Here is a 27,660-nt window from a genome sequence, read left to right on the forward strand (position 1 = left end):
TTCTGAGATGTCAAATAAGATGTCACAGTGTTAGTGTTTTGAGGGGAGAGGAGGTGAAACACTCCTGAGATGTTTTTACAAAGAAGAATTTTTCTGCAACCTCCTGAGATCATAGGTTTATTTCCACCCCTGAATCAAGTACATTTGCGAAGCTAAAAAACTTCATGTACATCAAACAGATATTGTCAATTTGATATTAGTATATAGAAAAGGCAAGGGGAAGGACAATAGCTCCTGTACTCATCATCCTTGGTCTGCCAAGATCTTTAGCTTGTCCTTGCATATGATCACTTTCTACTTCCCTTTATAATTTATCAACCCTCTTCACAGGTAACACAAGACCTTTTAGGACAAATATACTATTTTACATTTAAGCCAGTCTGCCAAGAATTCAGTTTTAGGTCAGATTGGCTTAGGCTGCCTCCCACAAACCAAATAGAAGCCAGCAGTCTTGGTTACATCCCCAAGAAGGATGGCTGTTGGGGCACGCTAATCTGAAAGAGTATTTGACATACAAAATTCATATTTTGCTGTTTAATGTCAAATCCTTAAAAAGAAAACCACAGGACTCTGTGGGCACCAGGAGTCAAAATAGACTTGACAGCACACTTTACCTAATCAGGCAGAAGTATGTTCCCAGTTTTAAAATACAGAATTGGATGACTGCTGTGAGTTACTTCATAAAGGTAAAGTGTGCCATCATGTCGATTTCAACTCCGGCACCCCACAGAGCCCTGTGGTTTTCTTTTGGTAGAATAACAGGAGGGGTTTACCATTGCTTCCTCCCATGCAGTATTAATTGATGCCTTTCAGCATCTTCCTATATCGCTGCTAGCCGATATAGTACCAGCACGGATTCAAACCGGCAACCTTCTGCTTGTTAGTCAAGCATTTCCCTGCTGTGCCACTTAAGGCAACTTGCTTCCATATACAGCAGTCTTATATTAGGTGTTACTCAATATACAGGACTACCAAAAGGATCCTGGCTCTAAATATACCTGCAATGACTTGAAATATAAAGCTGTGCTGTTGAAACTTCATTCATTATTGACTGTCAGGCCCAACAATGGCTCAGGCAATTATGCTCATTAGTCAACCAGCAGTACAATTATGGTCACTGTAAAGGAGGTATCTTTATCTCATGTTCCAGAATAAATGAGTTTAATTGTGTCACAGTGGTTTTCCTCAACTTGAGTTACATAAGTACTTCAGGTTCTATGTTAAACAGCAAGTCATCATTTCCCCTTCTAACTTCAAGTAGTAAAGGTGATTCATTCATCACTGCCTCTTGCAGGTCAGCAGAAGTCATCAGTGGACGTCCATTTACTTTAACAATGATGTCTCCATCCTCAATCCCACCTCTGTGTTATCAAACGAGAGCAACAGTTAAAAGTTAAACTTCATCCCTTTCTTCTCAGACATGTGTATCTGGACTGCAGGTCTTCCTCAAAATTGTAAGGCAGTAAACTAGTAACTAAAATAGCAGTAAACATTTGTGCTTATCAGAACATCATGCTTGCAAACTTGCTTTTTCCTGCTTGTTAAATTTCCAAGACTTAATTCATTTTAAACATAGCCAACCTGTGGTAAAGGCCAATGATAATGCATTTACTTTTATACACAGGACAAACCTCCCTTGTCGATGTGCCAGCTCCAGGTTGGGAGGGGGTGCCTAGACAAGATGCTCTCAATACACCCTCCTTCCTGAAAGGCCCACCCCCTCCTTGTGATTGTTACCATCGCCCATTCACTTGACTTTTCCTTCTGGGCCCAATACACACTGCTGCCCAAAGGGAGAGTGCAAGTTGAGTGGATAATGGTGCTCCTTCTTTTCATCCTTGTCACTTCTTGCTTACCGAGGGCAGGTGAAAAAGCAACAACAGAAGGAGGAGCAACATGAACAGGTGGTCCTGGGGTTTGGCAGTTCTCCCTCTGCTGGAATCTGGGCTTGGCAGGCCAGACCTCTGCTGTAGACCTCTGACACTGGTCCTAGTCTCTTCTAATGTATACCATTCTCTCTAACGCAAATGAAAGCAAACAGAGAAAGCAGGGCTTCTCTGTGCAACCACGTGGCAGCTGCTCCATAGGATCCTGAATTTTGAGCCCTCTTCAGACATGCAAAAAAAAAAAAAAAAAGAGGAGGGGGAAGGTACAGCATCCTGAGAGTGCACCGGCAAGCCCTACTCTGGAGCTGACATGCCAAGAAGCCTCACATCACCAAATTCTCCATGCTCATGTTTGTCTGAAGAGGCAAATGCCAATAAGAGGCAATGCAAAAAGCATGGAGATTACAAAGAAGATGATGCTTCTTAGCATGTCAGTGCCAGAATGGGGCTTGCCAGTGCACTCTCCTTTTTGGCATGTCTGCAAAGGGCTTTAGTGTTTCACAAATGTGCTATGGAAAAAGAATGGATCTTAGAATCAGTGGGAAAGTGGTGTTGTGGAAGCTAAGCTGTAAGTGAATACAATAGGTTATAAACATATTGTGCATATTGTGTACAAACAAACATAGAATATGTTTATTGCTTACATTGCACAGAATTTAAGGTGAGTTTCTTAACTTATAACTTCCATGCCTCCTGAATGAATTTGTAAGGACCTTAACTCTTCTCTTAAACCAAGTTATTTTTGACGGTAGAGTATATTCATATATTATCTAAATATGATAAAACAAGAAAGGGGAAGCTGCTCTTAATGCAGCTGGAAGGTTCCACACTAAAGAGCATGTGAACGTGGGGGGAAGGGGCAGTGGTAGGGATGTGCAGAACTTTGACATCGATATGTTTCTATTCAAAACAGGCCCTTTCAAGTGTTTCAAACTCGAAACAAAATGCCCTCTAAATAAAGGGCCTGTTTCAAACTCAGAACAAAACACCATTTTGATCGAAACATTTCGAGTGCCATCTTGCAGACCTGTTTTCCCCTTGCTGGTTGGTTTTCTGGCACTGGCTTCTGACTGTCTTGTGATCTCCTTGCTTCTTGGTTTCCTTGTTATCATACAAATCAAGTTTTGTCATGGACAACCATAAATTGTTAAAGAGCAGGCCTTGCTGAAGGAGAACCAACATAACTTCTGCAAGGACAAGTCTTGCCTTGCTAACTTTTTGGAGTTCTTTGAGAGTGTCAACAGGCACGTAGATAAAGGCGATCCGGTTGATATAGTAAATTTGGACTTCTAAAAAGCTTTTGACAAAATTCCCCACCAAAGGCTCTTGAGTAAACTTAGCAGTCATGGGATAAGGGGACTGGTAACTGGTTGAAAGTCGGGAAACAGGGTAGGAATAATGAATAGTTTTCACAATGGAGGGAAGTAAGAAGTGGGGTCCTCCAAGGATCTGTACTGGGACCAGTGCTCTTTAACTTGTTCATAAATGATCTAGAAGTTGGGGTAAGCAGCAGAGTGGCCAAATTTGCAGATGACACTAAACTATTCAGGGTAGTGAAATCCACACTAGATTGTGAGGAGCTCCAAAAGGATCTCTCCAAACTGGGTGACTGGGCGACAAAATGGCAAGTGCAGTTCAATGTAAGCATGTGTAAAGTGATGCATATTGGGGCCAAAAACAAAAACCCCACCCCAACTTCACATATACACTGATGGGGTCTGAGCTGTCAGTAACTGACCAGGAGAGAGATCTTGGGGTTGTGGTGGACAGCTTGTTGAAAGTGTTGACTCAAGACAAATTCCCATGCTAGGGTTCATTAGGAAGGGGACTGAAAATAAAAATGCTAAAATTCTAATGCCCTCATACTAATCTATGGTCATCCAAATGTGGAGTATCATGTGTAGTTCTGGTCACCATATCATAAGGAGGACATTGTAGGACTGGAAAAGGTGCAGAAGATGCCAACCAAGATAATTAACAACACCTTCCTTATGAGGCACGGCTATAGCATCTGGGGCTTTTTAGTTTGGAAAAGAGGCAACTATGCAGTACATGATCGAAGTGTATAAAATTATGCAAGGAGTAGAGTGGACAAAGTTTTTTTTCCTCCCTCTCACAACACTAGAATCAGGAATCATCCCATGAAACTGAAGTTCAGGAAATTTCAGACCGACGAAAGGAAGTATAATTAATCTATGGAATGCCAGTTGCAGGGGAGCCAGTAGCAGCTGGCGAGGGTGCTGCGGGAAGTACCTTTAAAACTAAATTAGATAGTGCTTACCAGCATTACTGCCACACCTCCAAGGTATGGTGAGCAGCAGTGTGCCACCTGGCAAACTGCGCAGCAATGAAGTGGCTCTGAAACTCATCTGGCCCATGCACGGAGGCCATTTGCATGGTCAGCATGGTGTTGCAGGTGCAGCAGTAACACCAGTAAGCACGATCTAATTTAGTTTTAAAGGTACCTTCTGCCACCGCCCCCCAGCAGCAGCCTCACTGGCCGCCAATGAGGGGAGAAACAGCAAGAGAGAAGGTAATGCCCTCCTCTCTTGCTTGTGGGCTTCTCAGAGGCATCTAGTGGGCCACTATGTGAGACAGGATGCTGGACTAGGCAGGCCTTGGTCCTAATCCAGTAAGGCTGTTCTTATGTAACTGTGCCTTCATTGGCAAGGAGGGGAACATAAAATGAGGTAATTTCAAAATGTATTCAAAGAGACTGCGAGGCAAAGAGAGCCTTTATTGTGTGTCTCTCTTGAAATGGATAGATCAGGATGGATGGAAGGAAGTAAGTTTTGATTTTGTGGTTTTCCAAAATAATATAATATCCTGTGCTATTGCTGCTATAACTATCTGGTTTTGCTGGTTATTAATTCTGACCAAGGCAGAACTTGGGTGCCCTCCTTCCTTGAGCTGTGGTTTGGTTTGTTTGTGAAATAGTGTTGTGGCGAGAAATAGACAGTGGCAGATCTGTGTGGTGTGTGTGTAATATTTCTTGGCGATTGGTGTGATAAGCTCCATGTCTAACCTTAAGACTAATTTGTGCTTCACTCACTGTTCTGATCTGCTCTGCAATCTGCATTGCAAGTTGCACTCAGTCAAAATAGGGCTGAAGTTGTTCTAGTTGAGCGTATGGTTATGCTTGCTGCTAAGGGAGCTGCTGTGGCAGCTAGGAAGTAAAGTAAGGAGTAATGCTAGGAATAAAGCTTCTTATGCTGGGAAGTAAAGTAAGGAGTCATAATTGTGTGTGATAGCGCAACTTGTGCCAATGATGTTACTGCAGTGCAGGTACTCTGGCTGGCAGTGGATTCAGGGTCAGTTATTCCTTTTTGGCCATTTTTGGACTGTATTTGAAATGTGTGTTCTATTCTGGGAGGGAGAGATTCCCTTTTACAGTGTGCTTCTACAGTGTTTTTCAAGGCAGAGTTACAAAATGCATTGGGTTGGGTAGCAGGACATGATGTGTGCTAGCTACCACGCAACCCACAAAAGAAATGGGCAAGTGGGGAACAATGGGGTGTTTCAAGTTTCCCCATTGTTCCCTATGTCCGGAACACTTGAAACATTTCAAGTTTGTTTCATTGAAACAACTGGCTCGACCACTGTTTGATGAAACGTTTCAAGCTCAAAACAAAACACAAAAATCTTTTTCATGCACATGCGTAGGCAGTGGTATATCTACAACAGAACCAAGGCATGTCTTGCACACGAGTTGCACTACACAAAGGGACTATGCGGCCATGGGCACTCTGCTGAGAACTCAGCACCATGCTGTGGCTGTTCTGAGGCCAAGTGCCTATACCCATGAGGCCTTTGGAGGAGGCGGCATTTCCTAGCCTTGGTTTGCTCAACTTTATGAGCCAGGTATGGCCCCATCCCTGTGACAACAGGCAAACCCTTTAAGGCAGGCCTTTTCTCATTGGCATCAGACAGCCCTGTGGCAGGCCAGGCAGCAATAGATGGAGACGGGAGATGGCAGCAGGCAAGCAAGCAGGTGGGTGGTGAAGGTAGTCAGGCAGTGAAAGAGGCAGCAGATGGGCAGGTGAGTGAGTGGACAACTAGGGCAGACAGCGGGGCAAGAGGCAGGTGGTGAAGGCAAACATGGGACCATCTTCAATCCTTGCCACAGGGCTGCCCTTAGAAAATTTGGCAGTGCCATGGGCACTACAAAAAAGTGGGGAAATTATTTGCAAGTCTTATACACATGCCCTTTCTGGGCTTGTTATGTCACTGGGAAGTGGAGTGATTTTTGCTGATCTGCCCTGCCTTTGGAAGTACTTTTTGACTTACACAATTAGGTTGGTTCCCAAAAGACTAGGCCTTCCTGCACAACACACAGGAGCACATTTATGGCAGGCACAGAGCACTTTCAGAGGCAGAAGAGATCAGCAAAGATGGCTCCTCTCCCTCCAAGCACAAACTCCAGTAGTGGAGAAGCCTCCAGCTGCATCCTTACTTTGTTAGTCTGGCTATCAGCCACTATTTAAACAGAAATGTTCACCACCACCTCGCCCCAACACACATACTGAAATCTTACTAACATTTTTCTTTAGTGGGGAGAGGTGTCCAAAAACTCATAACAAAAAAAAACACAAACTTCTCTCCTTCAAAGTGTTCTGATAATATAAAGTTTGTAAAAGTATTCTGGGGTAAAGATATTTCACAACTGTAGTCACAATGTTATGCTAAGGGAACAGACAAGAATAAACAAACTAATCAGGCTGAAAGTAGCCTCACTTACAGATAATCCTTATTTCTTCCTTCAAATGTAAACATTATGGACTTCTACTTTAAGCTCTAGCATTAGAGATGGCAGACTGACTCTTGAAAATGAAATACTATTAGTTATATTGATTCTGAAATAAAACAATAAATCTCTTTTGCAAAATTATTTTTAGAAGACAAAAATAAAAGCAAGTCAGCCACAAACCAAATCTTGAATCTAACAGTGCCTCTACTGATTTCTGTTGAATCTAGCAAGTCTGAAGTAAAGCAATTGCTTCTAATTTTGGACCAACATACCTCTGAGATGGGGAATTTGGAAGAACTTTATGTACATAAATTCCACCACTGACATCTGGGAAATCTGGATTATTAAGTTTAAGTTCTTCCACTAATCTAAAAGAAAAAAAATTATTTCATTCAGTTTTTGAAATATTACTACTGTTTCTGTGGCTATTCTTACTAAAATATAATCCCCAAATATATTTTGTTTTATTTTCTTTCAAGAACAAATTTGAAGAACTTGGGGCCAAACTAAATGTCACATAAATCACATCATTAGCCCTTGGTGTTCTTGCTTCTTTGGGGATTAACCCTATCTCCACCACAGTTCCAGACTGTCAGCCCAAAACCCTATTATGCATTTTTCCAGGGCAAATATATATGTGAGGGGGGGAATTCAGCTCTCAGCCATGGTGGGGAGTAGGGTTAAGGTCTCCCTATCCTTCATCATGGGCCCAATCTGGATCCCCCACCCCATGTATGCTATTTACAAGGGGGAAGAAAAAACACTAGGACCAATAATGTGATCTAAGTCATGTCTAGTCTGGTCCTTAAACATTTTTTTAAACAGCTTTACTACATGTTCAATTGGCAGTACAAACAATAGACAAGAATATTCACATTGATGGAAGTCTCAATCACTCACTCACTGCCCTCTGGAGCAAGCAGTCAGCCACGCTGCTGTTGCGTAGCATCTCACAGCAGGAGGCTGACACAGCACAGAGGAAGGGGGCCCAATCCTCATTGCCACCCACAGAGAAATGGCAGATGGCGGCGGCTAATGCTTCTCCTCCAGAGCAAGCTGGGCCTTGTTAGAGTGCTGCAGCCTTGACAATTGCCTGAAGCTGTTGACTCATTATGCCAACCCTGCTTTGATGTGAATGAGAATGCTCATCCAGTCTGCCATGATAAGGATGATTAGTTGTCCACAACTGCAGTTAAATTGCAGTCCAGTACTGCAGTCCTGCTTATGGGAGATCCATTGATTTTAATTGGAGTTGTAGGCCCAGGATATTCTGTGTCTGAATTCACAAAGAGAGACTTACTCTGGTGTTATTGTCAGCATCCTTACACCAATAAACCGTTTTTTCCCATCTAGAATAAAAATGAAAACCTTAGTCAAGAACAGTTTTTAAACATTCCTGAGAGCAACTTTAGCATGACACAGAATAAAAGAAAAGCCCTACATGACAGATAAATTGCCCAAGTTTTTAAGCCTAACACGGGCCCTCTCCTTAGGCTCTGAAATCTAAGAGCTGCGGGGCAGGGGGAGAGGCAGAGGGCTAGAATTTAAACAGCACCTTAAGGGCCATGCACCACTGTTCCCAAGCAGCGAGAGGTTTTAAGGTAACGAGGACAGAGCAGAAAGTTCCTCTGCCCTGCTTGTTCAGGGTTAAGATGAAGCTTTAACTTTTGGAGCAGCACAAACTCATAACATCATCTTGCAAAAAAAGCCCAAGCAGCATGGAGAAGCGATATGGTTTCCTCATAGAAAATATAGACAATCTGCCAAGTTTCTAACCTTAAGGCTTATACGATTTATATACATCTATTTAACTCTCACCCAAAGATCACTTACGTTAACTTGTTTGTTAACAGAAAGGTACTTGTAGTTTTTATGGGTATTTTAATTTGATCTTTTTATGTTTTAATTGTTTAATTTCTTTGGTTTGTTTGTATTGCTGTAAACCACAAATGGGTTAAATAAATAATGAACTTTAATTTTGATATTTTAAAAATATGCACACAGCTTTTGAACCTTCCTTTCTCTGTATGACCACAAAGTATTTATGATGCGTGACTCAGGCCCTAAGGGATAACTGGAACATGCATATACCCTCACTGAGTCAAACTAGAGGACACACACATTCTTGCTAAAGAGCTATGCCAAATGCTTGTTTCCATCTTATTCTTTCATTCAAGACAACAACGGGGGGAGCTGCAAAAGTGTTGGACTAGGACTGGGGAAGGGAAGGGAAGATTGTGCCGTTCAGTTGGTATCGATTCCTAATGATCGTAACCCCTGCTAATTGAGCAAAGAGGCACCTTTTTAATGTGGTGATTATCTTTATTTAGCAGGGAGAGAGCAACTGGCCCTATCCACCCCCAGCACAGTACCTCCAGTGACTGTTGCTGGTGTCTATCTTGTGTTCCTTTTTAGATCGTGAGCCCTTTGGGGACAGGATTCCATCTTATTTATTTGTTATTTCTCTGTGTAAAGTGCCTTGAGCCATTTTTGGAAGGGCGGTATAGAAATTGAATGAATGAATGAATGAATGAATGAAAATATGGATTTGTCTATCCATGTGATTTTCTTGGTAGAATACAGGAGTGATTTACCAGTGCCTGTGCAGTATGAGATATCTTCCTATATTGTTGCTGCCCAATATAGGTGACTACACATATATTTACTAGGCACAGTCTGGGAAGCAAACTAACAGCCTCTTGCACTCTAGGCAAGCTGCTTCCCCGCTGCACCACCACAGCCAATAGGCCCAAGTGCTAATCCGCATTCAGCCATGAAAGTCACTGGGCAACTCTGGGCCAGTCACTTATCTCTCAGCTTAACCTACCTCACAGGGGGTAGTGAGGATAAACATAACTGCAGACACTGTTTTGGGCTCCATTGAGGAAGAGTGGGATATAAATGTAAAAATAAATACATATAATAAATTCTGATTGAGACTGGGGGAGAGGAAGATTAACTCTTCCTCCTCATGATGCTTTCCCTGTTGAAAGTTTCCCCAAATCAGGTATTTGTCCCCAAGCAGTTATTTCATCTTTCTCCAATCCAATTTAGGGCACTGCATATGAGCTTCTGCACTCATATTCCCAGCAACTGGATAAGGTAAGTGCACTGTGTGTGCTGTTCCCTTCATCAGGCTAACAGCTGGTGCTGTGTGCGTGCAAAACCATTCAAATCATTAACATCTTGCTCTTCAGCCATTCAGGAGGGGAACCTGTTGGTCCTTTCCAAACCTATGGTTCTGTAATTTAGCTTCTCATTTTCCCTAGAAAACCTATAGTTTTCTTCCCTTATTAAAATATACATAAGGGAATTTAATTACTTCTACAGTTGGGGCTTGAGTTTTCTGGAGGCGGCTGGAATAATATCAGAAATTATGTCAGCTTTACGGTATCTTTGCCTTTGCTGCCACAGTCTGACTCTAATCCATTGTCATAGGCACACACTGGAATAAAAGCAAAAACAAAAAAAAAGTCTCAAGAGCAATTAATATTGGCAGCTTTGCTGTTTGGCTCTGCACAGAGTCTGGACTTCAACACACTGCTTTAGTACTTCAGTGCCCCACGTTCTGCTGCTTCTGAGGGAAGGACTGAATTACCTTGGCTCAGGAGCAGCACAAGAGAATCTGGGACAACTGCTTATTTTGTTGTGTCTGTTCTGTGGCTAAGCACTCCCCAGAGCTATTAGAACTTGAATGAGCACTTGCTTCTGTACAATGATGTGACAGGAAAAAGCTACAACAGGTAAAATCCAGGTTAAGTTAATCATTGAAGTTAATAGGATACATTAGCTGTGATGATGCCCAATGAAGGCAGACAGAACAGCAAATGAAGAAATAATATCAATATGGACAAGTTTAAAAGGATCTCAGCAACTGTCCACACAATAAATGGCTCACATTTACTGGGAGTCATACTAGATTCACTACAGAAGTCAGCTGCTTTAGAAAATAAAGGCCCCCTGCCTGTCACTCTGAGTCACTAGGATCTGTTCCCAAAACTAGGGAGATTAATAATTATATAGGACTTTGGGGACCAGTTTTATAGAAAATGGTGTTCTTCTCTCTTCCTTCCTTCTAAGCTTTCACTGCCACCACTAATCTTTTCTTGCTTAGGTTTGTGTCCTGACAACCTCTTGGTAGTATAATTGAGGGCTGTGTGAGGAGAAGTATAACTCACAGGACACTGAATGAACTTCAAAATAAAACAAAGTTAAGTTTATATATGTACAGCAGCTTAGAGGTTTCTCTCTAACAAAGCAGGGCTATACAAGCATAAATATTGGTTTTTATAACACTGTATCAAACTTGGTCCTTTAACAGAAGCTATACTTATGTTACTGAGATGCCTGTGTTGGGATTCAACAAGCGTTCCCTAACTCTTAGCCCTTTTACTGGAAACAACCACCCTGGTTGAAGATCAACATCCAACATCCTATCAACATCCAACATTCATATGTAAGAATCATGCTTGCTAAACAGAGGTGTTAACTGGTGTGTACCACTTACAACCCACCTCCCAATATCCAATCCACTGACCCAGAGACCATCTCTAGAGATCCCATCCCTGGCTCCTCCAAGCCCTCTCTACCACTCTCTCTCCCTGAGCTAACGGTTAGACAGTTTAACTGTCCCCTCTGCTCCATTCTAAAGCCCTGGAGGGCGGTTCCTTGGACTTCAAAAGATGACTGACGGCGCTGGTGCTGCCGCCGCCAACCATCACACTAATATAAAACAGGTGATGTGCATGATAAACTTTAATCCTAGGTTAGGGCCAAACAACATGGCACATTAAGCCTGTGACTGGGCCTGATGTGATTGCATTTTTATAACTTAAATAGGCCATCTGAATCAGGATCAGTGTCCCTATCTGGATTGTCCCCCTTGCTATTTGCCCTGGGAGGGAGCTTCCCTCCTGGGGGAAATAGGAGCAGAGGCCCCGTCTGCACTGGGACCATGTCAGGATTACAGTTCCCCCCCACCCTAAGGTCTTGATTCTGATACTCCCACATCTGCCATTTAAATTATAAAAGCCTCAAACTGGTACATTATCAGTCCCAAACTGAAGCTTAACTTTAAATGTTTAGCTGTTGACCAGTCTGTTGCACAGATGCTACAGCTGCTGTGTGCCACCAGAGCTCAGTACAGTTGAAACATTCCAATAAAAACTGAAGAGATTGACTTAAGGAAAAACTCACGAGGCCTCACAACTACAAAATAAAGCAAAAAGGTCACTATGTGGTTGACCACAGGAGCCTCATTGTGGTTTCCCCAGCAATGGCAGCCCCAAAGCATAAAGCAAAACAGGCACACCTGCTCTGATGGAGCTACCATGCTGGTTTTGCACAAGGGTTGCTGCTTCCCCTAATCCTGTACTGATCCTGTTCATTGTAGCACTGAACCCTTGCCACAGTTAATGACCAGCACCGCAAGAGCAGCTCCAGGGTGGGGGCAATTACTCCCAACAAGTAGTTTGCCCCCCATTTCTGTTTCAGAAGTCGACCATGTGGGACATAGCTCAGCCACCCATAAATGCACTTTGCCCTTTCTCTTTCTCCACCCCCTCTCCCCACCCACCCCCCCGGTGTTGCTACTGCTACAATGGCTTAAAAGGCTACAATTGCTCGAGTAATCTGATAACGTCAAGTACCTTAAAAATCCTATTATGGACACAGCATTGATCTCTTTGACATTAACATGAATTCTGTGTCATTCACTTCTAAGCCTAAAAAGTCATCTTGAACCCAGCCCTAAACTCTGGATATGGAGAAGGCAGCGGAAGGAATAAATTCAACTGCTGTTCTGTTGTAACCATTTCTTTGGTTTTCATCATAGTTCAGGAGGGGATTCAGATTTTTAGGCACATCATCAAAACTATGCAATACTGAAGTCAGACTTGCTGGTAATTCCCACTAAATATAAAAAAGATTTATGGTTTACATTATAAACTCACACTGTATTTCTCTCTGTTTGGAAAAACAGAAAAGGATAGAAACTGGGATTCAATCCCAGTTTCATGTCCTGGCTTACTTCTACAATATGGTTAGAACAAGCCAGGAATTGTCAGATATGGATGTCACAACAAACCTAGACCATGGTAGGAAGTAGAAACTTTCCTCCCCTTTTGCATGAAAAAGGGTAGGAGTGTGAGTCCAAGTCTTGGGAACATAGTACAGAACCATGATTAAACCATGATCCTGAATGATGTCTGAAAGACTTTGGAGCATTTCCAGTCAGACAAGAGGACTTTATTTATAGAGCTGCGCACACGTCATATCAGGGCTGAGAAAAGCACTGTTGTAATAAAGTACTTTTCAAAGAGATTACTCTGTAAGTTACTATACTGCTGCCACATGCAGTTTCAGAAACTGCCAGGGTGATCTAGGGCACATTTCTTGGGAAACACATTTAGCTGCACAATGCCTGGTTCACAGCATTCTTCTCTAGTCAAATCCCCCACTGTAGCTTACAAATTTTACCTTTACTTTGTTTGTCATGATTCTCTGACAGGAATAGGACAATACGATCAGAAGGAATAGCAAAGGAAATTCCTGCAGTAACCTTTAAAGTATTGATACCAATCACTTCACCATCCTATTGAAATAAGATAAAGACACAAGTTTAATTTGTTGTTTTAAAAGATTTTTACCTTTAAAAAGAAATGCATTCATAACAACTTGTGCTTTACTTGCCATATTTTATGATGATGATGTCATACCAGGACCCAATTCATAGCTAAGACCAATGAAATGATATACATATGGAGTTCATGCCAATGTGCATTGATGCATAATTTGTTCTTCTAGTAGCCACAGATGCGTTTGGGGTTTTAAATTTAAATTTTAAGCAGGGTTTAAATTTAATAACCCTCCCCTGTCATCTGTCCCCCACATCTAGTATGCACTTTTGAACATGAACAATATGTAGAGATTCACAGGACCTTAGCAGTCCAAGCAGGCACTAAATAGCAATATCTTTCGTGGCCTTACACTAAGGAGGCAGGGCTGCTAGCCAATTAGTCTACACAATAAGTCTTACACATATTGTGTAGACTAATTGGCTAGCAGCCCTGCCTCTTCAGTCCAAGTGCACATAGACATCTCTTGGAGCAAACAAGATCTCCCAGGGATTCACCCACAAACAGATAAAGCTGCTCAAAAGAAACTGCCTGATGGTGAATCTCCTATTTTCTGTTCCTTTCCTAATAATGTTTACATTCTGTTTTCTGTTGTCATGGCACTGGGTACACGGAGCAGATGTTTTCCAGTGAGAAATGCGTATTTGTCAGTCCAAGGAACTGGCCCCAATTCTATGTTTGTGAAGCATCAGCTCTTCCCCCACTATATCCCATCCACACATGCAAATGCTCAACACAGTCAATTCTGACAGTCCTGATAACCTGAAGCATGGTTGGGGAAGCAAGGGATACCATGCCTGTTGTATAAAAATGGTGCAAATACAGGTGCACACACCAAAGTGCAGGGAGTATTTCCCCCTCGCAGTATTGTACTGAGACTCACAGCAGATCCAGAAGGAAGTTTCAATGAAATTGATTGCCAGGAAGTTTAGGACCAACAAACAGTGGTATTTTTTTCACACAAAGCATAATCAACTTGTGGAATTCTCTGCCACAAGATGTGGTGACAGCCAACAACCTGGATGGCTTTAAGAGGGGTTTGGATAACTTCATGGAGGAGAGGTCTATCAACAGCTACTAGTCAGAGGGCAATAGACCACCTCCAGCCTCAAAGGTAGGATGCCTCTGAGTACCAGTTGCAGGGGAGTAACAGCAGGAGAGAGAGGGCGTGCCCTCAACTCCTGCCTGTAGACTTCCAGTGGCATCTGGTGGGCCACTGTGTGAAACAGGATGATGGACTAGATGGGCCTTGGGCTTGATCTAGCAGGGATGTTCTTATGTTCTTAAGATGCGTTTCCACCTATGGACCCCTTTCATTGGATGGAACAAATGGCTGTAAGTTCTTTTTCCTGAGCAGCTAGTCATAGTACAAAATGCAGCACTGTCCAGATTCAACTTGTTTTGAAGAAGAGCTTTTGGAAGCACAACACTGTTAATCATGGTGTGCATTTATATGTGTGGTACAGCAAGTTGTCGCCACCGCCACCATGCAGTTACCAAGGAGCTGCACCATCTCTTGAGCTTCTACCCCAGGGCAATGTCCTTAGCATTTTACTGTATAGACAATACCATGACTTGCCTTTTCTTGCCAACCCATTTGCCTTGCTTTATCTAGTAATTGGGCTTCTAGAGCATTTTCAGATATCACAAAATAAACCCATAGCATCTAACTACAGTTTAACTACAGCTTTGCCTGTATAGGACCCCTTATTCAATCCATGGCATCTTTGGTTAAGAAATTTCAGAGTCAAAGAGCAGGACTAGAAAATACCTTTCTCTGCATGAGACCTTGGAAAGCCAATGCTATTAAGGGTAGACATAGAGGCTAAGAATGCAGGGATTGGGTTGGATGAAAAGAAGAATCAGAGCTGGGTGGTCTTGTTCTTCTCACACTAATTTTTATGGTGTTTGAAAGAAAAGGAAACATACTCTGATTTTGTAACTGAAACATGATAAATAATAGTTACTGAAACAGAATAATACAAACTCCAATTTTGTAACTGAAAACTACTGGTCTTTCTTTTATAAACACAGAAAAGTTTCTTGATTTGGCCCAACCAAGGGTATCAAGATTACAATTTCAGTAACTATGACTGCCTCCTCCCACCTCCACTTTTAAAAACAACTATTCTATCACGTTATGCAAACAGATAAATGCAGTCAGTTCTTACCAAGTTCACCAGAGGTCCTCCTGAGTTTCCATACTGTAAAACAGAAAGCGTTAGTGTCTAGTTCAGAAAATAAAAGTCTTATTTCAAAGACACCTTATATTTTATTACACAACAATTCCATATATTGTATCTCACAAAAGACACAGTATTGCACTTCTGACTTGTATTCTCTAAGGGCCAGACTGAAAGGTACAGGGAAGCCAAACCTTATTTTGCTCTCTATATCCGCCCTACTCTTTACAAAAGAAAAGGACAGGCATGTGCAAAAAGCCAAACAAAAAATATTCCTCAATTCAATCATGCACATGCACAGTGACATGAAGATACACTATTCATTAAATAATGCAGTTGTGATATTTTAAGGATACCTACAGACACACCCCATCTACCAGGGTTGAACAGAAACCACATATATGTATATATAGATGATGCATATATAAACTTGCATATTATCTCACACACACACACACACACACACACACGGATGCCTGTACTTACCATTAAATAAGTACATCTCTCATTATTTGTAATTGTCTTCTAATCAGGAAAAAAATCTTACCTTATAGTACATGTACATTCTATTTTTTTTGTGTGGTGTATTTTCTATCCAAATACATCTATCATTTTACATTTATGCCAACAGCTTTTAAATTATGTTATTGCATTTAATTATGGCACATATTACAAATTATTACCCACCGGACTTTTCTGTGCCATTTGTCTATAGCAAGTAATGTATGCAGTCTCCAGTATTTAGCTACCAGTAGTAGTTTGGGATAGGAAAGTTGGAAGGAACAGGAAATGCGGGAAGACAGGAATAGAGCACAGTGAATGAAAGATTGGGGGCTGGGGTCCTTTGCCTCAAAAGCACATACACTGACCCATCAAACAGACAAGCTAATGAACAACAATGCACCAAGTTCTACTTTTTAAAAAAAGAACAAAACATGGATTCAACATATCTTCATCGTAAAATAAGAAACAATCAATTATATCCATGAAATTGTTATTTCATGATTGGAGACCCCTTCTGAACTGCAGTAGAATGTGCTGGGTTGCAATAACTGCAGAAACTGTCATCTATGTTATTGCAAGGACTGGAGATGCTTTAACAGTATTTCCATTATTTGCTAGTTCTGGATGAGCTAGTAGCAAATAAACAGCTCAGGTCTTTCATAGTTTTTGAGATTTACTGAAGTCATAGAGCGCTTGCTTACATTGATAATAGCATCTGTCTGAATATAATCCATGTCAGAATCCCTCAAGCCAAGCTCCTTGCCATCGCGTTGTGTTGTGCTGACAATTCCCGTTGTCACTGTGTTCTGTAGAGCAAAAGGGCTCCCAATAGCCACAACAAATTCCCCAGGCCTCAAGTCACCAGACTGGCCCATCAGAAGGACAGGCAATTTTTTCTGAAAGATAAAAACCCTGCTTGTAGCTGAGCAAATCAAAATGTAGCATTAAGATTTTCTGCAAAAATATATAGGAAAAATGGGAGTTGTGGGTAGGGATGAAAGAATATTCCTGTGATCAAAGGTTGTAATGCCACAAATTTTAAATTAGGTCTTCATATGGAAGACTCTGATTTCAGAGGGTGGTATCTCTCTTAGACCACAGATCCCTGAAACCCCTCTTAGCTCCCATGCCGTATTTCTACCCAAAGTCTTGAAGACTAAGCTTTGCCTTTCAAGAGTGCTACATAAGCTGTAGTACCAGCGCTGCCATTTGACTGAGCACTCAAAAAGCTGAGCCTCAAGGACCAGTGCCTGTCCACCGGGCCCTATAAAGCCCCAGCTTTGCTCGATGAGCCTGTTCTTCAGTCTAAGCATCTAATCTCACTGGAGAGGATCCTGCTTGACCAAACTCCAGCCTCTTTCCCCTACAACTGTTGCTTTCAGAACATAATCTCTTGCCTGCCTCGGACCATATTACCAATTTCTGTCCCAGTCTGGGGAGGGAAATGGTTTTGCTTATTCCAAGCCAATTCAAGAAGAAATGGGAGAGTGGAATGATGAAATTAAACTTTCCTTCTTTGTGCCTTTACCATACAACACAGAATTTAGCCTTTTAACTTCTAGTAATGAACATCAATACAAAAGCAGTAGTTAGAGACTGGACATCGCTTCACTCCCCACCCCTGCTTCTAACTTCTTGTCCACAAATGTTCTCATCATATCACCTGTACTTGTGTTGATTTCAGAGACCACTTATTTATCAACAAATCTATTCCCAATCTAAAAACTTTGAAATAATGTTATCCATATGTGTCATATTTCAGTTGTAATGTATTGCATATATTTTACTATAAGATAAAAGAGCAGTGTCAATCTATTTTTAAAAGGGATGTAAAGGGACAGCTAAATACCTCTGAACAAGGTAAACCAAGCCACAGAACTACACTATAACCATGTTTAAGTGCAAGAAATCGTGTAGCAGCATTGAAAGGAAAGGAACCATTATTCTTCAGCTGGTATTATTTTGTAACTAATCACCAACCTGAATGAGTTCTTCCATTAACCCTGCTAAAATCAATTCCTTCAAGCAGACAGGAATTTACAACACAGAAAACATAAAACAGTTTCCAACAGCTTGTCAAAAAAAAAAAAAGAGTCTCTTGCAAGGCACAGAGCTGGGGCCATTCCATGTTTCTTCTGCCCCTCTTCCTGGTAATGTGTAATATAATATGATATATGGTGAGATGTTGTCACCCTGAGTGTTGCCCCACTTCTTCCACTAACAGTCCAGGTATGTGAAGTGGGGCAGGAAAATGCATAGCAATGACATCAGGTCATGCGTTGTGTTATGCTATACATTGCCAGGAAGAGGGGAGAAAGAGCACGGGGTCCTCAGCAGCAGCTTCTTGTTTCTTACAGTTCCACTCTTCGAATACAATGTAATTGGTCTTTTGCAAGAATCTAATATGTTCATTTACCAATGATGAGTAACCAAAGCTCAGAAAATCAATCTATTAGAAGCCTGCAAAAAGGTTTAGGTTCATTTCAAGTATAATCTTTATTTTAGTAAAATAGATTTTTGCATTCAAAGAGATGGGAGTGATGCATCCGAGAAGTGATGTAAATGTCCAAATTGATTGGCTCAAATGGAATCAGCATTTGACAAATACTGGGTGCATTCCTTTTTGCTACGTACCCTTGGATTAATCTTTATTGTTGCTATGTCAGATTTCTTATCAATGTCCTTGATTGTTGCTTCATATGTGTCTCCATCCTGTAGCTGCACTTTTAATTGCTGTCGCCCAGTCACTGTATTGCTACTTGACACAACGTGAGCATTGGTTACAATTAAGCCTGCATCGGACATAATAAACCCAGATCCACTGGAAAGAGGGACATTGCGGCCAAACAGAGGATGCCTGGGGTGGGGGAAGCCAAAAAAGTAATCTCTTAATTAAAACAGCTTACCAAAAAATAGAAGCAGGATACAACAATAATCTACATTCTTTTTTCATAAACAATAGGGGGCAGGGAGTACGTTTTCTTCAGAAATGCTGCAAATACTATAGAGCTATTAAAAGATGTTTACACAAGAAGAGAACCATGGAAAGTTGTAGGAATTCAGGGACCACTTCCCAACCTGCCCCTACAAATATTCATGATCTATACTGGTTGTTCACTAGGTAAAGGTTTCATAGGAAGTTGCCTTATATGGAGTCAGACTATTGGTCCATCTAGCAGCTCAATATTATCTATACTGACAATAGTGGCTCTCCAAGGTCTTTCCCAGCCCTGACTGGAGATGCCAGGGAGTGAACCTGGGACCCTAAGGGGAATATTGTTGTATAGCACTCACATGTAGCCTCCCATCCAAATGCAAACCAAGGTGGACCCTGCTTAGCAAATGGGATAATACTTGCTACCACAACACCAGCTCTCTTCCCTCAGGAGCAGCTTACTTTTGATCACCTTTCCAGTCACTTCAACTGTATGTGCAACTGGAACTCCATGGGGAAAAATAGGAAACCCATTTGTGCAGGATTGCCTTAGGTATGTCAGAGCAAAAACAGGATTGTTGTTTCAAACAATTATCTTTACTAGCGTGGAGGCTAGAATAGATCTATTCATTTTAAACAGAATCTGGATATTTGTACATGTACAAATTAAGAAAAATGGATGCTTCAGATCAAGAGAGACACAAAACATCTTGCTCCAGGGTGACTGAAATTTATTTTGAACTAATACACTTGTTTGTTTTTTATGATGCTCAACTCTGTTTGACCTAGGTCAGGCTATAATTGTCAAGGTTGCTTTTATGCCTTGTAATGAATTTTTAAGTAAGTGTCTAAATGACTAATGATAAACCTTAACTGAGCAAAATGATTAGATGGTAGATTCTGAACAGTCTCTACAGAAAGATCAAAGCCTTGAACTCTGCATTTTAATTTGAGATATATTTGTCCTGCTCTTCTTCTATTCTTCCCTTTGCAAATTTTCTCTAAGACTCACTGTGAGTAAGCAGAACATTCCCTCATTTCCTCTGCCAATAGGTCTCTGATGTCTATGTGTAATACAAAATGTATCACTCAAGGGAGAACAGTACAATCATTTATCCAGCTGACATTGCTGGAAAATAAAATAAGTGGTGGGTAAATCTATCAGAACTGTAAAAATCTGATTCACAGAAGATTTTTTTATGAAGCAAAATTACAGTTTGGGGGAAGATGATCCAAATCAGATTAACTATGCACAAAGCAATTATAGCCATGCTTATTAGTAGTTTTATTCTTTCAGTTCCCTACCCAACTACAATGAAAGTCCCCATTGCAACTTCAAAAAAACACAGATAAAGGATTAGGCAGATTTGTCAGAGGTCAGCCCTTGCAAAAACTGTGCACAAGGAGGAGAACATTATGACTCCAATGAGACAGCAGCATTATTTCCCTGTGTATATAATAGTCATCTGCTCTCTAAATGTATGGTGAAAGCAGAGGCATAGCTACAACCAAATGTGTGTGTGTGGTGGGGGACTAATGTCCCTGGGCCCCTGAGGAAGGAAGGGGTCACTGGTCAGATGACAGCTTGATCTTTGCTCTCCCCCTCATGCCTCTCAGAAGAAGAAGGGTTAGGGGCCCATCTTCTTTTTCTGTTCCAGGGCCCACCCCAATCTTGCTACATCTCCTGGGTGGAAGTATTTTGGGGGGAGCCTTCCTGGTACAACCAAGTCCACAAAGAGATTAATAGAATACATCAATACCATTGGCATCACCTATATCTATTCTGTTAAAAAGTACTTGGACCATGGTTGACATCCTGAGTTGTGGTGCTCATAACATCAGTGCCCCTTCTGTGCTAGCCTCTGCACTAGCCTTGAGGCATGGGTGTTCTTGCTCAAGAGCGTAAATACTTTTGGAACACAGGCAAACTCAGAAAGTATTTGCATTCTTGTTCAAGAGTCCTGCACTTTGGAACTAGCATGGGGGCTAGCGCAGCATGGGCACTGTCATTAGGTGTGCTCACACTGTGTTAGTCAGCATGTCAGGGAAGATTTTTAATCCTAAAATGTAAGCAACTTACCTTAGGAAAAGTTCAATATGTACAACAGCTGGTGCAATCTTCTCCACCACATCTGCAATGAAGTTAAACTTATATCTTGGGCTGTTCAGCTGTTGATGACCTATACTAGCAAAGAGAATGGGAAATGTTATTAAGAAATTAGAAAGCAACGGGTTTACCTTGCCTTTATTTCTACATGGTATATAAGATGAGCCTCAAATGCCAAAATTGATTTCTCCTCTAATTATGCTGCCTTCTATTCTGACCAGATTTCTATGCTCACTGGAGTACCACTGCCCACATATTCAAGTAGGAATAGAAATAATCAGGAACTAGAACTACAGAAGGAAGATTACAACTTGACTTCCAAAAAAGGTAGATCCCCAAACCAAGCAAAACAGTGCTAAGATGAAGGTGCAGGGTCACAACTCCAGAGATGATTTTTATCTGTCTGTTCTAGATGGGGGTCACACTTCCCCAAAAAGAACAAGTGCACAGTCTGGGAGTGCTTCCGGATCCACACTTCTCCCTGGTATCTCAGCTTGAGGCAGTGGCCAGAGGTGCTTTCTATCAGCTTTTGCTGATACACCAGCTGTGTCCGTTTCTTGAGATGAAGAATGGTGGTACATATGTTGGTAGCCTCCAGACTTCAGTTCTGCAATGTGCTGCCTTTGTATGTAGTCAGGAAACTGCAGCTGGTACAGAATGCAGCAGCCAGGTTGGTCTCTGGAGCATCTTGGAGAGACCACATCACTCCTGCATTGAAAGAGCTACACTGGCTGCCGATAAGTTTCCGGGCAAAATACAAAGTGCTGGTTATAACCTATAAAGCTCTACTTGGCTTAGGTCCTGGGTATTTAAGAGAATGTCTTCTTCATTATGAGCCCCATCACCCATTGAGATTACCATTAAGATTATCTGGAGAGGATTGTCTCCAGTTGCCACTGGCTTGTCTGGTGGCCACATGGGGATGAGCCTTCTCTGTTGCTGCCCCAAGGCTGTAGAATGTGCTCCCTTCTGAAATACGAGCCTCCCCATCTCTGACAACTTTTTAAAAGCACTTGAAGACTTACCTCTTCACCAAAGATTTTAAATCTGACTCTGGTTTTAAATTATTTTAAGGTTGTTGTTTTTTAAAAAAAAATTCTGTGTTTTAACCTGTTTTATGTCACTGTAAACCACCCAGAGATGAAAGTTTGGGGCGATGTACAAATTTGATAAATAAATAAATAATAAAATAAAAATAAGATCTGAAACTGAGAGGACATACTATTAGAATGCAGTCTTTTCTGGCAGGAGCTACAAAACAGTCAAGATGTTGATTGCTACTTTTGAGAATACTTAGAATAATTTAAAAGGTAAAGTGTGCCATCAAGTCGGTGTTGACTCCTGATGACCACAGAGCCCTTAGAATAATCAGTAGCTTCTAATTTCAAATGCTCAGTTAAAACTCCTGCCAATTATAATCAGTCATCATCATCATCATCTTTTTTTTTTTGTCTCTTACACATTCAACCACCATTCATACTTCCATATACATATTACCAGGGCTCATTGTTAATGTAATACATGGACTTCTTTTTCTTCCCAGCTTCCAAGTATTAAATTGGAAATTCTATCTCTGCATTACCAAGGTTCATTAAGTAGTCTGATTTATAAGATGATAATATCACATTAACAAGAATCACAGTCCATTATCCAAGTGTTTTCATGAGTTCATTCTGAAGCAGAGCTGTGAAGTACAGTCATCTTTTTTAAAAAATCACAAATAATATTTATCTTACCCAAAGAACCCAAAATAAATGTTTTGAAACTGTCTGAAACTAGTAGAGAACAACCAATAAAAGAATGTTTCACAGTCTGAGCATTTGTATTTCTTGTGGTGGACTCCCCCAATCAAAACAGTCTCCATTAATCCCAAGGATCTTTTGACAGAAACACAAATATAATTTGGGCATTTAAATAAGCTAATATACTAAGCTGTATTTTTGCCCCACAAGATCACACAGATGTGCACATCAACAAACTGTGTAACCCAATCCAAGTTTCTCTGGAAGCAAGCTCTACTGAGTTCAATCTTGGGGCTTACAACCAAGCAAGTGTAATAGGTTTGCAGCCTTACAGCCTGGTCTTACAGGCTTGTTTACTCTGAAGTACGGCTGACCTGAAAAGCACCCTCCCCCAGATTTCACAACCTGGAAACAGCATTTTGGCAATCTGGAGGGTTCAAAATGGTGGCAAAACAGCAGGCTTGCTCAGTAAGGTTGCTTTACTCACAACAGCAGTGCTCCTCCTAGCAGCATCCATCATCCCCATCCCACTGTCAGAATCCCTACATAACAACATCATGTTCCAAAGGGGCTCCCAGAAGAAACTGCCAGGAAGTCCACAACCACCACCACAATCACCAAAAAAAAAAAAAAAGGCAGATAGCAGTGGAGAAATTCAAAACAAGAAAGCCTATTTCATCTCCCCACCAAGCCTCCCAAAATACAAGTCAAAAGTTTCTAGAATGTTTGTCTCAGCGCTACTTAGAAGTAAGTTCTACTGCCTTCAGTTTGACTTATGCCCACAGTGCATACTCTGAGGCAATTTACTGTGGCTGGGGCTGCTGGGAGTTGTAGTTCAGCAACTGGAAAGCCAAAGTAGCCTACCCTTGCTCTATGGTGTGCACAGGATTGCAGCCCAGAGGTGGTTGTATTCAGTGAGAGATATCAAGATTGTGTGGTTGATACTGCGTGTGGTTGATACTGCTTTCCCAAATATTCAGTAAGATAGGCCCCAAAAATGTTATCCTCTTCTTTAAGAATTGCACCCCACACCTTATTAAGTCCTCAGTTGGATTGTTTTGTGTTTATACAGATTTCTGGACATCAGTTTCCTTAGGTTCATGAGCCAATCCAGAGAGTACAGACTTAGAAACAGCTAATAGCCATGTTAGCTAAATGGAGCCCCCACACACAGAAGGCAGAATATGGAATATATGGAGATGTTGTGGACAATCAGCATCAGAAGGGCCACCACCTTCATGTCCTGTTTCTGAGTTAGCAGAGGCATTCAAGCACCGTTGCTGGAAATGGAATGTTGGAATAGAGGGACTTCGATCTGATCTAGCAAATCAAGTCTTCCGTTATCAGCTGGTCCAAAGACAGACAAGAGGAAGAAGTCATCTATAAGTTGAACCAAGCCTTTCAAAATATACTGGGCATTATTCAAAGACTCATGCACGCAGATGTTTTCTTTTTCTTGGGTATGAAAGAACATAGTAAATAAGCACATAGCTACAGACTAGAGCCCTATTCACATGTTATGTTCAATACACTTACAGTCTGTACAGCATAAGTATGTACTGAATGCGCACACATGTATTCACACACATTATATTCATTGCACATACAGTAGTACATTTCCCCATTGTACCTTGCATTTGAAGAGGCCTGTATCCAGGCTCACTTTTAAAATAAATGCATGTACATTACACACAAAAGTGTGTGCAAGTGTACATACAAGTGTATGCACATACAATGTAATATCTGAATGGGGTTTAGGCATGCATGCATTGTGTGTATCAGCCTACCGCCTGATGTCTGTACATGATGCTGGTGTATGTAGGACAATGAATTCATTAGTGATGGGTCAAACAACTATCATGATACTTTGCCCCCTTTCACAGCATAATCATGAAACAATGGGCTTGGTGAGAAAAAGGAACAAGTCACATCTCCTCAATCACACCATTCAGTCTTTACTATTGTCCATCAACCAAAGTCATATTAACTAGGTTTATGAAATTATCAAAAGTTGTCAGCCATGCATCTTAGTTGGTTGTTACAGTCTGGATTAAGTCATTCAACATGTTAATATTGTGGTAAGCTATAAAGTCAGGAACTAACGACATGTTACATTTTTATTTTTATTTTTAAGAGCAGCTTTGAGAAGACAGGGAATCACAGCAGATAAGCAGCAAAAGGATGCAAGACTCATCCTCTCTGTTGGCTATTTTTCCACGCAAAATGCCCCCAGCTGCTCCCACCACAGGATTCCAAATGCACATTTAAGAGACTCTTCAACCCCCCTATATAACCTCTAGTGTGGACCTACTGCCCAAACTACACATTACACTTGCAACCAGGAGAATAATTCTTCTCTGTTGCTAAGTGAACTTTGCACTGTTTTTACAAAAGAGAAAAGGTAGAAGGGAAAGGAAGCGCTTTGTCCTTCCCCTTCCAGTCACTTTTATCCTAACCTCCCTCCCCCGACTACTGTTTTTATACTCAGGCCAGGTGTTCAAGATATGTGTTTGCAAGGTGAGCAAGGGTCTGAAGAACAAACAGGAATAAAAATGAGTTTTGGTATTGGGGAGGGGGGATATTTTAGGTTAAGCAACTAACAGGGAAAGAGTTAAACACTCCGTTTCCTCTTGACTTTCTGATCTCTGGAAAGTGTCTCTTCTTGAGGTCACTTTGCTATGAAAACAAATAATTTGGGCTTTATCACACATCGCTGCAATGCTGCAGTGTGGCCATACAGGAATAGTTTTATGCTATTTCCCTTTTCTTGCTCTGGACCACAGAGTCCCTGCCTCCCTCTACTCTGGCCAATACAAAAATATAATTATCTAAATTAGTACTTTTGTGAAATCGGAGACTCTATGTTTATTTCTGCTCAGCATTATAGACCATGAAGAGGTCTGAAGGGGTTCCTGGCTGGTACTCCTAATACAGAATAAATGACATGGATTTTCTTGCTATTCTGCCAGTATGTACTTTCTCCCTGCTCTCCAACCACTGCTAGTACAGCCTTCATGACCATTCAATCCTTCTATTTTTCCTTTATTATATAAAGGAAAAGGAAGGAGCTGCATGCTGTTCAACTGGTATTGACAACTATTGTCATGCCAACCTCAAGGCAAAATCAATACAATACCTTTTACTAAAATAGCTTATGTAGGTTAAAGGGAAGACAAGGTTTTGAACTAGAAATAATTCATTGTTAGGAAGATGACCCTTGTGGAGGATTTCAGTGCCATTCAAAAACTTGTTGCCTTTTCCTCCATACAAGTTAGCCCCTGGGGGGGTGTGTGTGTGGAAAGAAGATAGCTAAAGGTGGTATGACAGAGCACATCCATTTTTGCTATAATCTCTGGAGGGGGAAACAGGTTTGGCAGGTTTTTGAAACATCACATCACAAAAGTCTACAAAACCTGTTTCATTAAGTTGAATAGGATAAATGTGTACATCATGGCCTGGCCTTTCAGGGTTTTTAATTAGTTTTAATTGTTTTAATGCTAACCTGGTTTTTAGGGTTTTAATTGTTTTGATAGTTTGTTTTTTAAGATGTTTTTAAATTGGTGTTTATATCTGTATTTCTGTTTTAATTGTTTTTAATGATTTCTGCTTTTAATTGTAAACCACCCTGAGCCAGCTCGGAAGGGCGGTATAAAAATCGAATAGAAAAATAAATAAATAAATAGCCCATGTCATACAACCTTCAGCTCTCTGAAAAACCATCTTTGATCTCCAGCCCTAACCTGCTCTGTATTTCTCATGTGACAGCAGAAGATCATCAAAGTGAGGTCCCAATACAGGACACTTGTAAAAGCTTTAACAGTAAGTAAATGGAAGACATCAATGTTCAGTTGAGGAATATATCAGAGGATCCCCGCTGCAGCCTATGACTAAGCGGAAGCTCTCCTTCCACTTGAGCATCCAACAGCCTGGTTGCACGCCTCCATCACCAAAACCATTCGGTCTGTCAAGAGCAACTGGAAATCCGGGTCTCCGACTGCCACCTTTAACGATGTCACAGTATATTGCTACACTACTATCACATGGCGTACGGTCCAGCGGCGACACCAATGCAAACCCTGCGATATATTAACGGAGACTCGAAGCACGTCTGGATCCTTCCTGGCGGCGCACCAGTTCTCAAGGCTGCAGGCAGGGAAAACCCCTCCAGACTCAACCGCCAGCAGCGCGGGTCACATTTAGGATGCGCGGGGTGGGCGCGGGTTCCCTCTTGCTCTTACCGGCTCTGCAGGCTCCCTTCTGGACGTGGAGGACCGGCTGATGCCCCTGCTGCAGGGCCTTGCGCCCAGCTGCTTTCAGGCGGCACACGTTGGCATAGGTCCTGCCGTCGCTGCCGCACACGGGCGCGCTGAGCTTGCACTGGCAGACGCCGCCTTTGCCCTGGCCCGCCGAAGGGAAGCGGCAGTGGAGACTGTCACCGCACGGCGGGTCCTCCGGGCGCCCGCACGCTTCGCCCTCGCCCGCTGCACACACCAGGCAGCAGTTGCAGCCGTCGGGCACGTAGCCGCTCGGGCAGCTGGGGCTCGGGCACCTGGACACGTCGCAGCGCAGCGGGCACTGCTCGCCCCAGCCCGGCGCCACCAGCAGCGCCAGTCCCAGCAGCGCCAGCGCCCTCATGGCCAGCTCAGCGCAGCTCTTCGCCACGACGCTCGTCTGGGCTCCCCTTGACAGGCGCCAAGCCGCAGCCGGACCCAGTCAAGCTCTCTCAAACCCGAGCGCAAAGCCAATCAGCGGAGCGCAGTGCCGCGCAGCCAGCGGGTGGCCACGCCCCGTGAGGCCAGGCGCGCGCGGCCCCTTCCCCATCAGTACTACTCAGGGTTTGTTCAGTGCTGCTGACGGAAATGGCAGGGTGAGGCTGGACCCTCTTTCCCCCCGCTCTTCTTTCTTTTTTACTCGGTAGCCA

General features: G+C 42.1%; 1 protein-coding gene and 1 long non-coding RNA gene across 5 annotated transcripts; one reads left to right on the forward strand and one right to left on the reverse strand.

Annotated features, from left to right (window-relative positions):
* Positions 1-1,144: 1,144 nt before the first annotated feature.
* On the reverse strand, positions 1,145-27,597 carry HTRA3 (HtrA serine peptidase 3). Of its 2 annotated transcripts, none has more exons than XM_053255526.1 (9): positions 26,978-27,590; positions 20,971-21,070; positions 18,590-18,812; positions 16,657-16,851; positions 15,440-15,472; positions 13,111-13,225; positions 7,934-7,982; positions 6,906-7,001; positions 1,145-1,361 (listed from the first exon to the last, which is right to left on the reverse strand). In XM_053255526.1, the coding sequence occupies exons 1-9, from the start codon at positions 27,372-27,374 to the stop codon at positions 1,196-1,198; spliced, it is 1,374 nt and encodes a 457-aa protein (XP_053111501.1). In that variant the 5' UTR covers positions 27,375-27,590; the 3' UTR covers positions 1,145-1,195. The 2 variants fall into 2 exon arrangements, 1 of the variants encoding a protein (XP_053111501.1); XR_008308508.1 differs by lacking the exon at positions 1,145-1,361 and adding an exon at positions 9,956-10,078 and having other exon boundaries at positions 6,912-7,001; positions 26,978-27,597.
* Positions 9,996-26,436, forward strand: LOC128327168 (uncharacterized). 3 transcript variants are annotated; one of them, XR_008308511.1, is made up of 3 exons: positions 9,996-10,376; positions 21,219-21,324; positions 23,812-26,436. It is a non-coding gene; the product is annotated as an uncharacterized LOC128327168 (long non-coding RNA). The 3 variants fall into 3 exon arrangements; XR_008308510.1 differs by lacking the exon at positions 9,996-10,376 and adding an exon at positions 11,322-11,369; XR_008308509.1 differs by lacking the exon at positions 9,996-10,376 and having other exon boundaries at positions 20,949-21,324.
* Positions 27,598-27,660: the final 63 nt, after the last annotated feature.

The sequence above is a fragment of the Hemicordylus capensis genome, chromosome 5 (assembly GCF_027244095.1).
Source record: "Hemicordylus capensis ecotype Gifberg chromosome 5, rHemCap1.1.pri, whole genome shotgun sequence".
NCBI classification, from domain to species: Eukaryota; Metazoa; Chordata; class Lepidosauria; order Squamata; family Cordylidae; genus Hemicordylus; species Hemicordylus capensis.

Coding starts and splice junctions, on each gene's coding strand:
- HTRA3 (XM_053255526.1), bottom strand. CDS start 27,374: ATGAGGGCGCTGGCGCTGCTGGGACTGGCGCTGCTGGTGGCGCCGGGC. Junction 16,852..18,589: donor CAATAAAGATTAATCCAAGG/GTACGTAGCAAA, acceptor TTTATCTTTCAG/AAAAAATTGCCTGTCCTTCT. Junction 15,473..16,656: donor AGACAGATGCTATTATCAAT/GTAAGCAAGCGC, acceptor TCTGTTTTACAG/TATGGAAACTCAGGAGGACC.